This window comes from Anolis sagrei, chromosome 13 (assembly GCF_037176765.1).
Source record: "Anolis sagrei isolate rAnoSag1 chromosome 13, rAnoSag1.mat, whole genome shotgun sequence".
Classification (NCBI taxonomy): Eukaryota; Metazoa; Chordata; class Lepidosauria; order Squamata; family Dactyloidae; genus Anolis; species Anolis sagrei.
The window spans coordinates 8,077,142-8,089,951 of NC_090033.1; the positions used below are offsets into that span (position 1 = coordinate 8,077,142).

General features: G+C 44.9%; 2 protein-coding genes across 4 annotated transcripts in view; one reads left to right on the forward strand and one right to left on the reverse strand.

Moving 5' to 3' along the window:
• CAPZB (capping actin protein of muscle Z-line subunit beta) overlaps positions 1 to 4,973 on the forward strand; it is a 59,461-nt gene extending 54,488 nt beyond the window's left edge. Inside the window, exon 9 of one of the 2 annotated variants that reach the window (XM_060758822.2) lies at positions 4,189 to 4,973. In XM_060758822.2, coding sequence (XP_060614805.1) covers positions 4,189 to 4,276 — 88 coding nt within the window. In that variant the 3' untranslated portion in view covers positions 4,277 to 4,973. The remainder of the gene's footprint in view (positions 1 to 4,188) is intronic. The other variant, XM_060758821.2, reaches the window with a different exon arrangement.
• On the reverse strand, positions 4,972 to 12,784 carry SLC66A1 (solute carrier family 66 member 1). Of its 2 annotated transcripts, none has more exons than XM_060758820.2 (8): positions 12,479 to 12,784; positions 9,692 to 9,855; positions 9,357 to 9,486; positions 8,306 to 8,393; positions 8,018 to 8,181; positions 7,824 to 7,916; positions 6,719 to 6,904; positions 4,972 to 5,425 (listed from the first exon to the last, which is right to left on the reverse strand). In XM_060758820.2, the coding sequence occupies exons 2-8, from the start codon at positions 9,841 to 9,843 to the stop codon at positions 5,318 to 5,320; spliced, it is 921 nt and encodes a 306-aa protein (XP_060614803.2). In that variant the 5' UTR covers positions 9,844 to 9,855; positions 12,479 to 12,784; the 3' UTR covers positions 4,972 to 5,317. The 2 variants fall into 2 exon arrangements, with proteins under 2 accessions (XP_060614803.2, XP_067328821.1); XM_067472720.1 differs by lacking the exon at positions 12,479 to 12,784 and adding an exon at positions 9,951 to 10,105.
• Between the last annotated feature and the right edge of the window lie 26 nt (positions 12,785 to 12,810).

Genomic DNA, 12,810 nt, shown 5'->3' on the forward strand with positions numbered 1-12,810 from the left:
TATGTATAATCTTTATTATTTAGTTTATGTATCATCATTATTATTTAGTATTATATATTATTTGAGAATATACTGTATTATTATCTTTATTATTGTTTAGTATTATATATATATATATACACACACACACATATATAATTATTATTATTTAGATTATATATTATTTGAGAATATACTGTATTATCATCATTTAGTAAAATGTATATATATATTATAATTATTTAGTGTTATATATTATTTGAGAATCTACTGTATTATCATCATCATTTAGTATAATGTATATAATGATTTAGTATTATATAATATTTGAGAATCTACTGTATTATCATCACCATCATTTAGTATAATGTGTATATATATTGTAATGATTTAGTATTATATAATATTTGAGAATCTACTGTATTATCATCATTTAGTATGTGTATATATATAATAATTTAGTATTATATTATTTGAGAATCTACTGTATTATCATCATTTAGTATAATGAATATGTATATGTGTGTATGTATATATATATATATAATAATTTAGTATTATATATTATTTGAGAATCTACTGTATTATCATCATCATTTAGTATAATGTATATATAATAATGATTTAGTATTATATATTATTTGAGAATCTACTGTATCACCATTTAGTATAATGTATATATATATATAATTATTTAGTATTATATATTGAGAATCTACTGTATTATTTTCATCATTTAGTATAATGTATATAATTATATTTAGCATTATATATTATTTGAGAATCTACTGCATTATCATCATCATTATTTAGTATAATGCATATATATATTATAATTATTTAGTATTATATATTATTTGAGAATATACTGTATTATCATCATTTAGTAAAATGCATATATATATTATAATTATTTAGTGTTATATATTATTTGAGAATCTACTGTATTATTATCATCATTTAGTATAATGTATATAATTATTTAGTATTATATAATATTTGAGAATCTACTGTATTATCATTATTTAGTATAATGTGTATATATATATATATATAATTATTTAGTATTATATATTATTTGAGAATCTACTGTATCATCATTTAGTATAATGTATATATATATATATATAATTATTTAGTATTATATATTGAGAATCTACTGTATTATCATCATTTAGTATAATGTATATAATTATATTTAGTATTATATATTATTTGGGAATCTACTGCATTACCATAATCATCATCATCATTTAGTATAATGTATATATATAATTATTTAGTATTATATATTAAGAATCTACTGCATTATTACAATTATTTAGTATTCTATATTATTTGAGAATCTACTGTATTATTATTATCTTTATTATTGTTTAATATTATATATATTATTATTATTATTATTATTTAGTATTATATATTATTCAAGAATATACTTTATTATTATTATTATTATTATTATTATTATCATCATCATTATTATTTAGTATGTATGTATGTGTGTGTGTATATATAGGGTTTCTTCAAACCAAGGCCCAAAGAAAGCCATAAGATTCAGAAACCTTTCATTTCCCACTGTCTTTATGACGTTTTTTACGCTTCTCTCTCGAATCCGAATCCCGCTGGCCTACGCACAGCCCTGATGGAGGTGGCCGGAAGCGAATGGGTTTGAGGCATGGAAGTGTGTTCACAAGAGAGTCGGTTTGCTGTGTTTTGCAGTCCTGTTGGGCGCCTCTTTGGGTTCCGTCTTTCCTGGATCTTTTGTGATTATTTTGGACGGCAGCTCCCCAAATCAGGAAAGAACGAGGAGTTTACTCTTCGTAGTTCAGAACAACATATGTACAATGTGATCAGATGCATCAACTCACATAATGTCCTTTTGTGAGGGATTTTAAATGGTATTTCTTTGTCCATGTAAATAAACACCTTCAGCAGCTTATGAAGCGAGAGCACACACTAAACTCTGCCTCTTTCTGCCTTGCTCTCTGCTTCACTCTTTTCTTGCTCCAAGAACCTGCGCAACTCGGGCCTGAACAAAAATGTAACAGTAACCGAAAGTCCCAGGCTCAGCCATTTCCCCGCACAAAGCTCAACCAATCAGCTGAGTGCACCTTATTTTACAGTTGACACATACACACTCTTCTCTCTGTTTCACTCTCTTCTCTCTCCAAGAACCTGCGCAACTCAAGCCCGAACAAAAATGTAACAGTAACCAAAAGCCCCAGGCTCAGCCATTTCCCCGCACGAAGGTCAACCAATCAGCTGTGTGCACCTTATTTTACAGTTGACACATACACACTCTGTTTCTCTCTGTTTCACTCTATTCTCTCTCCAAGCACCTGCACAGCTCAAGCCTGAACAAAAATGTAACATTAACCGAAAGCCCCAGGCTCAGCCATTTCCCCGCACAAAGCTCAACCAATCAGCTGTGTGCACCTTATTTTACAGTTGACACATACACACTCGTGTCTCTTTCTGTTTCATTCTTTTCTCTCTCCAAGAAACCTGCACGACTCGAGCCTGAACAAAAATGTAACAGTAACCAGAAGTCCCAGGCTCAGCCATTTCCCCACACGGTCAACCAATCAGCTGTGTGCACCTTATTTTACAGTTGACACATACACACTCTGTCTCTCTCTCTTCTCTCTCCAAGCACCTGCACAGCTCGAGCCCAAACAAAAATGTAACAGTAACCAAAAGTCCCAGGCTCAGCCATTTCCCCGCACAAAGCTCAACCAATCAGCTGTGTGCACCTTATTTTACAGTTGACACACACCTTATTTTACAGTTGAAACATATACACTCTTCTCTCTGTTTCACTCTCTTCTCTCTCCAAGCACCTGCGCAGCTCAAGACTGAACAAAAATGTAACACTAAGCAAAAGTCCCAGGCTCAGTCTTCTCCTTACATGAGGCCCTATATTAAATGTGTGGTGTAATGTAAAATAAACCATGTGTAATTCTCGTTTGATCAGCCCACACACTACCTTGCCAGAGAAAATATGCTTCGCAGATGAAAAGTAAAGAACAAGTAGTTTACTCTTTGTAGTTCAGAACAATATATGTACAATGTGATCAGATGCATCAACTCATATAAAATCCTTTTACGAGAGATTTGTCAGTGCAGAGTTTTGTTCAGGTTCGAGCTGCGCAGGTCTCTGCTTCACTCTTTTCTCTCTCCAAGCACCTGCACAGCTCAAGCCTGAACAAAAACGTTACAGTAACCAGAAGTCCCAGGCTCAGCCTTCTCCCCGCACGAAGCTCAGCCAATCAGCTGTGTGCACCAAGTTGACACACACACACCTTATTTTACAGTTCACGCACACACACACACACACACATAGTCTCTCTCTGTTTCACTCTTTTCTATCTCCAAGCACCTGCATAACTCGAGCCTGAACAAAAATGTAACCGTAACCAAAAGTCCCAGGCTCGGCCATCTCCCCGCACAAAGCTCAACCAATCAGCTTTATCTACCTTATTTTAGAGTTGACACACACACACTCTGCTTCACTCTTTTCTCTCTCCTAGCACCTGCATAACTCGAGCCTGAACAAAAATGTAACAGTAACCAAAAGTCCATGCAGATAAACTCTTTCAGCAGCTCATGGAGCAAGAGCACACTCCAAACTCTGTCTCTTTCTGCTTCACTGTTTTTTCTCTCTGACACCTGCGCAGCTCGAGCCTGAACAAAAATGTAACAGTAACCAAAAGTCCCAGGCTCAGTCATCTCCTGGCACAAGGCCCTATATTACATGTGTGGCATAATGTAAAATAAACCAAGTGAGAGCACACTCTGAACTCTGTTTCTTTCTGCTTCTCTTCCTCTGCTTCTCTCTTTTCTCTCCCTGAGCACCTGCATAGCTCGAGCCTGAACAAAAATGTAACAGTAACCAAAAGTCCCAGGCTCAGTCATCTTCCGGCACAAGGCCCTATATTAAATGTGTGGCATAATGTACACTCTGAACTCTGTCTCTTTCTGCTTCTCTTCCTCCGCTTCTCTCTTTTCTCTCCCTGAGCACTTGCATAGCTCAAGCCTGAACAAAAATGTAACAGTAACCAAAAGTCCTAGGCTCAGCCATCTCTCAACCAATCAGCTTTGTGCATCTTATTTTACAGTTGACACACACTAACTGAATTCCTTGCATGCTCCCACAAAATGCATGTATTTATTCATTTCCTTCCTTCCTCTTCCTCACCCACCCAGGACTGTGCAGACTCTTGCGGACAAATCGAAGCAGGAAGCACTGAAGAACGACCTGGTGGAGGCTCTGAAGAGGAAGCAGCAAAGTTAGGAGGAGGAGGAGGAGAGGAAAAATCAGGCCAACGAGACCTTGGTCGGCGACTCGGCGCTCACGCAAAACCACGCCATGCGGTTCCTTATAGATTTCCTCTTCCTCTCTTTCTCTCTTTCTCCTTTTTGTTTGTTTACTTCCTCCCTTAGAAAACATTGGGTTTCCCTCCCTCTTCCTCGCCATCTGCCTGCCATTTTTTGTCCTCCGTCATACGGTATTCCTTCCGAATCACGACCGACGAATAAAGCTGTATAAACTTTTTTTCCCCCTTCCATTTTTCCCTTTTTTTCGCGTTGATTGCGGCGTTTGTTTCCGACCCCTTTTTCCTTTGCAAACAGGGGGGGAAATAACCCCCTTTTATTTACTCTGCGCTCTGTATCACGGGACGGAATAACAACAACACCCCCCTCGGAAACCAGGTCAGGCGTTCGGCTCGCTTCCGAACCGGAATGCTTTCTTTGTATTTTCTATGGAATGCAAAAGCATTGGTTATTATTATTCTTATTATTATTATTTCGATTTTAATTTTTTTTCTTTTCCCATTTTATTTGGTTGGTTGGTTGTTCTTTTTTCCTTTTGTTTTGACAACAAAATATATTCTGTAATAACGCTTCGATTGGAAACCTCCGTCTTCTCCTTGAGCCTCCGTAACGTGAAAAAAAAAGGACAAAAAAAGGAAATAAATCACAAAAAAACATGTTTTCCCTATTTATTGAATATTTTTTTTACACCGACCCGAGAGTTTGTCGTGATCGTTTGTCCCTTCCGAGCCAAACATGATGCTCCCTTCACGGAATAATTGTGTCTCCGTCCCTTTAAGCCGTGTGCGAAGGAAGGGAAACACGGCCGGATTTGTGAAAGGAAGCGGAGCGTGCAAAACGTGCAACGAATGCCCATTTCTGGGAATTCATTCCCTTCTTTTGACCTTATTTTTTGGGATCTAGAAAGCACCATTTTTTTCCGTTCGGACGACTATGTCTCCCAAGGCGAAGCTGTGTCCATTCCCAAAGGAGGAAGAGGAAGAAGGATCTTGGGTCCGGGTCACGTCCGCCCGCTTTCTATGGGATCTTCCTCTCGGAGCAGCGCTTCCTCCTCTTCCATTTGCACCAACGCCCTCCCTTGGCGGTAGGCCAGGAACTGGAAGGAAATCTGCATCGCGGTGTCAAGGGCCACTTCTGGAAGCCATTTTGAGAGGAAACTTTCCTCTTGGAGAGGGATAGCAGAGGAAATTTCCTTCCTCTTCCCATTTGGAAAGGGAAGGCACAGGAGTATTGACTTCCTATTCAGATAAGACACATTACTTCCTGCCACCATTTTGAAAGGAAATGCAGAAGATTATATAACACCAACGACTACTTCCTGCCTCCATTTTGGGAAGTACTGCGGAAGGAACACCACTTCCTGTCCCCATTTTGAGAGGGATTGCAGAAGAAGACATATAATAATTACAACTTCCTGCATCCATTTTGGGAAGAACTTTAGGGGAAGCTTTCCATCTCTTTGAGAGGGATAGCAGAAGGAAGTTTCCTTCCTTTTCCCATTTGGAAAGGGAAGGCACAGGTATAGTAACTTCCTGTTCCCATTCAGAGAGGGATTGCAAAAGACATCACTTCCTGCCACCATTTTGAGAGGGACTGCAGAGGAAGACATATAATAATAACTTCCTGCTCCCATTTTGGGAAGGACTGCAGAGGAAGCATCACTTCCTGCCTCCATTTTGAGAGCGGACTGCAGAAGATTATATAATTATTATATAACAACAACTTCCTGTCCCCATTTTGGGAAGAACTTTAGGGGAAGCTTCCCTTCTCTTTGAGAGGAATAGCAGAAGGAAGTTTCCTTCCTTTTCCCATTTGGAAAAGCACAGTATAACTTCCTGTTCCTATTCCGAGAGGGACTGCAAAAGACATATCACTTCCTGCCACCATTTTGAGAGGGACTGCAGAAGGAATGTCACTTCCTGCTCCAAATTTGAGAAGAACTGGAGAGGAAGCTTTCCATTTCGAGAGGGATGATAGAGGGAAGTTTCCTTCCTCTTCCCATTTGGAAAGGGAAGGCACGGGAATATAACTTCCTGCCTCCATTTTGAGAGGGATTGCTTTACTTCCATCCTTTCGAGGAAACGACTTCCTGTCCTCGTTTTGAGGAGGAAAAACTTTGCTTCCTGCTACTATTTTGGGAGGAAATGCAGAGGAAACATATATTTTGGGAGGAAATGCAGAGGAAACATATTTGGGGAGGAAATGCAGAGGAAACAGCCATTTTGAGAAGAGCTGCAGAAGAACGCCTACTTCCTGCTCGCCTTTTGATGGCTGCAGAGGAAGTGTCCACTTCCTGCTGCCATTTTGAGAGCCACCCTTTACCCAATCCTTCTATAGGGATCGGACTGCGACTCCCATCATCCTGAAGCAGTCTTTCTGCCCCCAAAGGAATAAAGGATACGACGATGTCGAGGGAGAGGACGCCCAGGCTCCCGACCAGCCAGGGGAGGTGATGGATTACGTAGTTCCCCTCTGACTGCCCCGGGTTCGGGTTCTTCATCAGGACACTGAGCCCGTACAGAGTGTTTCCCAGCATCACCAGAGCAAAGAGCGAGTAAGAGATCCCGGTGGTGGATTTCCTCCTGAACTGGAAGCAGGAAGGGGACAATGTGGGTTTATTGAGGACTGGAAGCACGCTGGAGTGTCACAACCCGAAAGAGATGGGAGTTGTAGTCCGAACTGGGCCACTCCAAGCCTAGCATTGAATGAATGCTAGGAAGGAACTTGAAAGAGATGGGAGTTGTAGTCCAAAGTGGGTCAACTCTAAGCCTAGCTGTGAATTAATGTTTCAAAAGGAACTCGAAAAAGATGGGAGTTGTAGTCCAAACTGGGCAATTCCAAGCCCAGCTCTGAATGAAACCTAGGAAGAACCCCATGCTTGGACTACATCTCCCATTGCCCTTAACCTAAACCTGGAGACTCCAGAATCAGATTTGGAAGGCTAGCTCCCATTATGGTGGGGCTGATGGGACCTGAAGTACATTCATATATATATATACACACACATACATATACATATGTACATACACACACACACACACACACACACATATATATATATGCAGACACATACACAGGTAGATATATATATACATACAGACACATACATAAATACAGACATATATACACATATCACACACACATGCATATATATGTACATATATATATATACACATACACACATGCATATATACATACACACATACGCACACATATATACATGCATATATACATACACACATATACGCACACATATATATACATACACACACATACTGTATAAACACATACATATGTATACACACACATGCATATATACATACACACACACACCCAAATAATTGGCTACTCATGAGGTTGGACTGCAAATCCCAGCAGCCAGCGGCAAGGAATGCTGGGAGATGTAGTCCAACGGAGTCGTGATTATCAAGCACCGAGGATCAAATGGGGAGGGTTTGTTTATGACGCCTCTCGAGGCGCACTACTCATCCCAAAGGGCATCTTACATTGGTGTAGATCTGGGGGATGCGGGAGCTCAAGTACAGCACCGAGGAGACCGACCCGACGGCGAAGCCAATGATTTCCTTCCGGGTGAACGGCTGCGGGAGAAGCATTCGTAAGTAAGGCTGTGACTCTCTTGGCCTGGGTTCGAATCCCAGCCTTGCTTTTGAAAAGGAGGGTCACACTCTCTTGGCCTCACCTCCCACCCTGGGGGGGCTTCGGGCAAGGCCAGGAGGGCCCTCCCTTTGAAGGCCACGGGGGCCCCATCGCCCAGAGGAGCATCCAAACGGTCCAGGGAGGAAAAGGCCGAGACGGATCCGAAGAGGAGGATGGAAGCGAAGACCGCGTTGATGGAGGCCGATACTGGAAAGACGAAGGAAAAGGGTAACGTGAGCATGAAAACTCATACCAGACTCCCAACTCCTACCGGGTGTCAGGAGTCCAAAATACCCAGAGGACCAAAGAAGAAGGATAGACGCCAACTTACAGGTCCTGTTCTGGTTTTTGACCTTGTAGTAAACGTAGAGGGAGATCATAAGCAGGTCCGCCAGGACGTAGTAGATGGCCGTGTAGACCTGGCAAAGGGGACGAGGAAAAGGGTCAGCGCCGGAAAGGCCACGGGGAGACATGGGGTCCCGTTATCCGCGGCCAAGCTGGGCACGGGTTCCCGTCATCCGCAGCCAAGCGGGGCACGGGTTCCGGTTATCCGCAGCCAAGCGGGGCACGGGTTCCGGTTATCCGTGGCCAAGCGGGGCACGGGTTCCCGTCATACAGGGCCAAGCAGGGCACGGGTTCCCGTCATCCGCGGCCAAGCGGGGCACGGGTTCCCGTCATCCGCGGCCAGGCGGGGCACGGGTTCCCGTCATCCGCGGCCAAGCGGGGCACGGGTTCCCGTCATCCGCGGCCAAGCGGGGCACGGGTTCCCGTCATCCGCGGCCAGGCGGGGCACGGGTTCCTGTCATCCGCGGCCAGGCTGGGCACGGGTTCCTGTCATCCGCGGCCAAGCGGGGCACGGGTTCCTGTCATCTGCGGCCAAGTGGGGCACGGGTTCCCATCATACGCTGCCAAGCGGGGCACGGGTTCCTGTCATCCGCGGCCAAGCGGGGCACGGGTTCCTGTCATCTGCGGCCAAGCGGGGCACGGGTTCCTGTCATCTGCGGCCAAGTGGGGCACGGGTTCCCATCATACGCTGCCAAGTGGGGCACGGGTTCCCGTCATCCGCGGCCAGGCGGGGCACGGGTTCCCGTCATCCGCGGCCAAGTGGGGCACGGGTTCCCGTCATCCGCGGCCAAGCGGGGCACGGGGTCCCGTCATCCGCGGCCAAGCGGGGCACGGGTTCCCGTCATCCGCGGCCAGGCGGGGCACGGGTTCCCGTCATCCGTGGCCAAGCGGGGCACGGGTTCCCGTCATCCGTGGCCAAGCGGGGCACGGGTTCCTGTCATCCGCGGCCAAGCGGGGCAAGGGGTCCCGTCATCCACGGCCAAGTGGGACACGGGTTCCCGTCATGCGCGGCCTTGGGAAAGGAGGCAGACCCTTACCTGGAGTGGCAGCTGGTCGGCCAAGAAGGAGCCAATGAGGTTCAAGGAGTCTCCTCCCAGCCAGCCCAGCAGGAAGTAGAGTGACAGCGCCTGGTCCATCATCCCCGTCTTGCAGGACAGGTAGAACTGCCTGGGAGTGGGCACAAAGGGGAGTGGCTTCAAGGTTAAGCCCCGCCCACTGGGCTAAACTGGCCCACTGTATTGTTGGCCTCACCCATGGTGCTTTTAACCCTACACCCAAGTCATACCCCCTGTGCTCGAAGTCCCACCCACTTTGCTCCTGGCCCCGTCCCCTAGAATAGCCAATCGAGTAGGAGGAGTCAGGTGCGACTTACGGGAAAGAAGCGCCGGCGAAGCAAAGGATGGAGACGAGTCCCAGGACGACGCTGGCCAGGTCCCACCCGTCCTGGGCGCACTCGTTGAAAACCTCCATCACCCACCGGGACCCGTTGGGGCAGAGGACGGAGACGTTACTCGGGAGAGGCATCGCGACGCCAAGCTGAAAAATAGAATTGGAATGGTATTGATTTCTATTGATTTGCCTTTTGCCAGGAATAGTGGTTATAGCGACCCATGATGTCATGCAGCATGCACCTGGGCCTCCAGGTTACTGCTGTTTCCAGAGAGAAACGTTGTACAGGATCGCATCCAGGAAGGTGTTTTCTTCAACCCTCACTTATGAATGAGGCCAACCAAGTCCTGGCGGGAGTTGGGAGTCCAAAACACCTGGAGGGAGGAGTCAAGTTGAGCCTGATCTATTGGAACGATAGCAATCTAGTAAGAGTCTTTAGATCAGAAGGGCAGCAGAGGGGAAGTGTTGCTGACCACCAGGCCAAGGGTCAAAGGGGTTATGGGATCCAAGTCAGCTGATCGGAGGGCAATCCAGCCTCATCAGCGCTTTTCCTGGGCTTTAGACTTCAATTTGAGGACAATGCTTTTGCAATGTGGCCTCCCAGGAAATGATGCGTCAGGTCTTTCGGGTCAGGAATGTCGAAATCCCGTCGTCACCAACATGTTTGCGCCTCCGGACAAGACGAGACAGCATTCTTCATTTCGGAGAGAGCAAACAACCCCGTCACGGGCGGGATGGGGTGGGTCTAGATGACCTTTAGGGGACCCCGGCGTAAACAAAGGGCCGTTGGGAGGATGCGGAGCAGAGAAGTGGGACGTAAATACCAATAGTTCCCCAAACCCTATGTATGTATGACTCAGTTTCCTGCCGGGAAATCAGATTGTAATAATAATAATAGGGTAACATACCAAGTTATTTTGCAATGCTAGGGAAGCCATTCCCCAAAGAGGTGTGAATAAATGCACTCTGGACATGCTCAGAGGTCACTCTGAGGCACAGATATGAGAAATGCACTCTGGACATGCTCAGAGGTCGCTTTGTAAGTGCAAGTAAGGACAAATGCACTACACTCATGCTCCTTATCTGAATTATTTAGTAAATGCAGATATGAGAAATGCACTCGACACATGCTCAGAGGCCGCTTTGAAAGTGCGGATAAATGCACTCAATATATGCTCAGAGTTTTCTCCTATGTGCGAATATGGAAAATGCACTCTGTACGTGCTCAGATTCTGATTTGCAAGTGAAGATAAGCCTTAATGCGCTCTGCACATACTCAGTGGCCACCTTGCAGCTTACAATTAGGATTAATGACTCTGCACATGCTCGGAGGCTATTTAGTAAATGCAGATAAGGAGAAATACACTCTACACATGCTCAGATGCTAATCTGTAAGTGCAGGTAAGGAGAAATGCTCTGCACAGTGCTCTCTGCACATGCTCAGAGGCCGCTTTGTAAGTGCATAGAAGAGTAAATGCACTCAGCACATGCTCAGGGGCCGCTTTGTAAGTGCACAGAAAGGTAAATGCACTCAGCACATGCTCAGAGGCCGCTTTGTAAGTGCACAGAAAGGTAAATGCACTCTGAACATGCTCAGAGGCTGCTTTGTAAGTGCACAGAAAGGTAAATGCACTCTGAACATGCTCAGAGGCTGCTTTGTAAGTGCACAGAAAGGTAAATGCATTCTGAACATGCTCAGAGGCCGCTTTGTAAGTGTATAGAAGAGTAAATGCACCCTGCACAAGCTCAGAGGCCACTTTGTAAGTGCACAGAAGGGTAAATGCACTCTGCACATGCTCAGAGACTGCTTTGTAAGTGCACAGAAAGGTAAATGCACTCTGAACATGCTCAGAGGCTGCTTTGTAAGTGCACAGAAAGGTAAATGCATTCTGAACATGCTCAGAGGCCGCTTTGTAAGTGTATAGAAGAGTAAATGCACCCTGCACAAGCTCAGAGGCCACTTTGTAAGTGCACAGAAGGGTAAATGCACTCTGCACATGCTCAGAGACTGCTTTGTAAGTGCACAGAAAGGTAAATGCACTCAACACATGCTCAGAGGCTGCTTTGTAAGTGCATAGAGTAAATGCACCCTGCACATGCTCAGAGGTCGCTTTGTAAGTGCATAGAAGGGTAAATGCTTTCTGCATATGCTCAGAGGCTGCTTTCCAAGTGCAAAGAAAGGAGGAATGCACTCTGCACATGCTCAGAGGCTATTTAGCAAGGGCCGATAAGGTGAAATGCGCTCTATATGTGCTCAAAATCTACTTTGAAAGTGGAAATAAGGGTAAATGTGGTCTGTACGTGCTCAGAGGCTACGGTGGAAGCGCAAATAAGCAGAAATGCACTCTGCACATGCTCAGAGGCTGCTTAATAAGTGCAGATAAGGAGAAATGCACTCTGCTCAATGCACTCTACACATGCTCAGAGGCTATTAGGCAAGTGCAGATAAGGATAAATCAATTCTTAATCCTCCAAGAGCACCTCTGAGCATGAACAGAGTGCATTTGGGGTTTGTGGGAGAGGCTCAAAAACAGGCCTCTCCATTCAGTTGACCATTGAGTGGCTGCAAAGCTCAATCCAATAGCATTCAATGGGTTTGCTTTTGCAAAAGCCTCCCCAAAAATCCCATTGCAGACAAAGCAAACCCTAACAACAACAACAACAACAACAACAACAACAACAACAACAACACAATGCAAAAGCCAATATGGTGATCTTGTTTGCTGTGTACTAAATATAATAATAAATAATAATAATGATGCATATTTACCTTAAAGGGACAAAGCCAATGTTCCCTTTCTGGGTTCTTTTGTTTGCAAGCCTAGGAACTGGAAGCCAGGCACCGTCCCGGTTTGCTTTCCTTTCCCTCCGGCGCCGGTTCGGGTTTGGCTCCGAATCAGCTGAGACCCGGACCCGCCCCGAAAGAGGAGGAGAAAATCAACGCTGGGGAGGCTGGGAGTTGTAGTTCAAACTTTCAAAAGCATCCCTTACAGAATAAACACTTGTTTTCGGCTGTGTCCCGGGTGAGGAATTTCGCGACGGTCCCTCCTTTCCCTGGGAAGGACTTTGGAGCAGGAGAGGAGGCGCATGCGCAGAAGGAGG

What these genes read in the sequence shown, in the direction of transcription:
- SLC66A1 (XM_067472720.1), bottom strand. Translation starts at nt 10,004, where the DNA reads ATGCGATCCTGTACAACGTTTCTCTCTGGAAACAGCAGTAACCTGGAG. An exon ending in CCGACCAGCTGCCACTCCAG is followed by an intron (nt 8,394 to 9,356) that starts GTAAGGGTCTGC and finishes CCCCTTTGCCAG; the next exon opens with GTCTACACGGCCATCTACTA. An exon ending in TCCTCTCCCTCGACATCGTC is followed by an intron (nt 5,426 to 6,718) that starts GTATCCTTTATT and finishes ACCGCGATGCAG; the next exon opens with ATTTCCTTCCAGTTCCTGGC.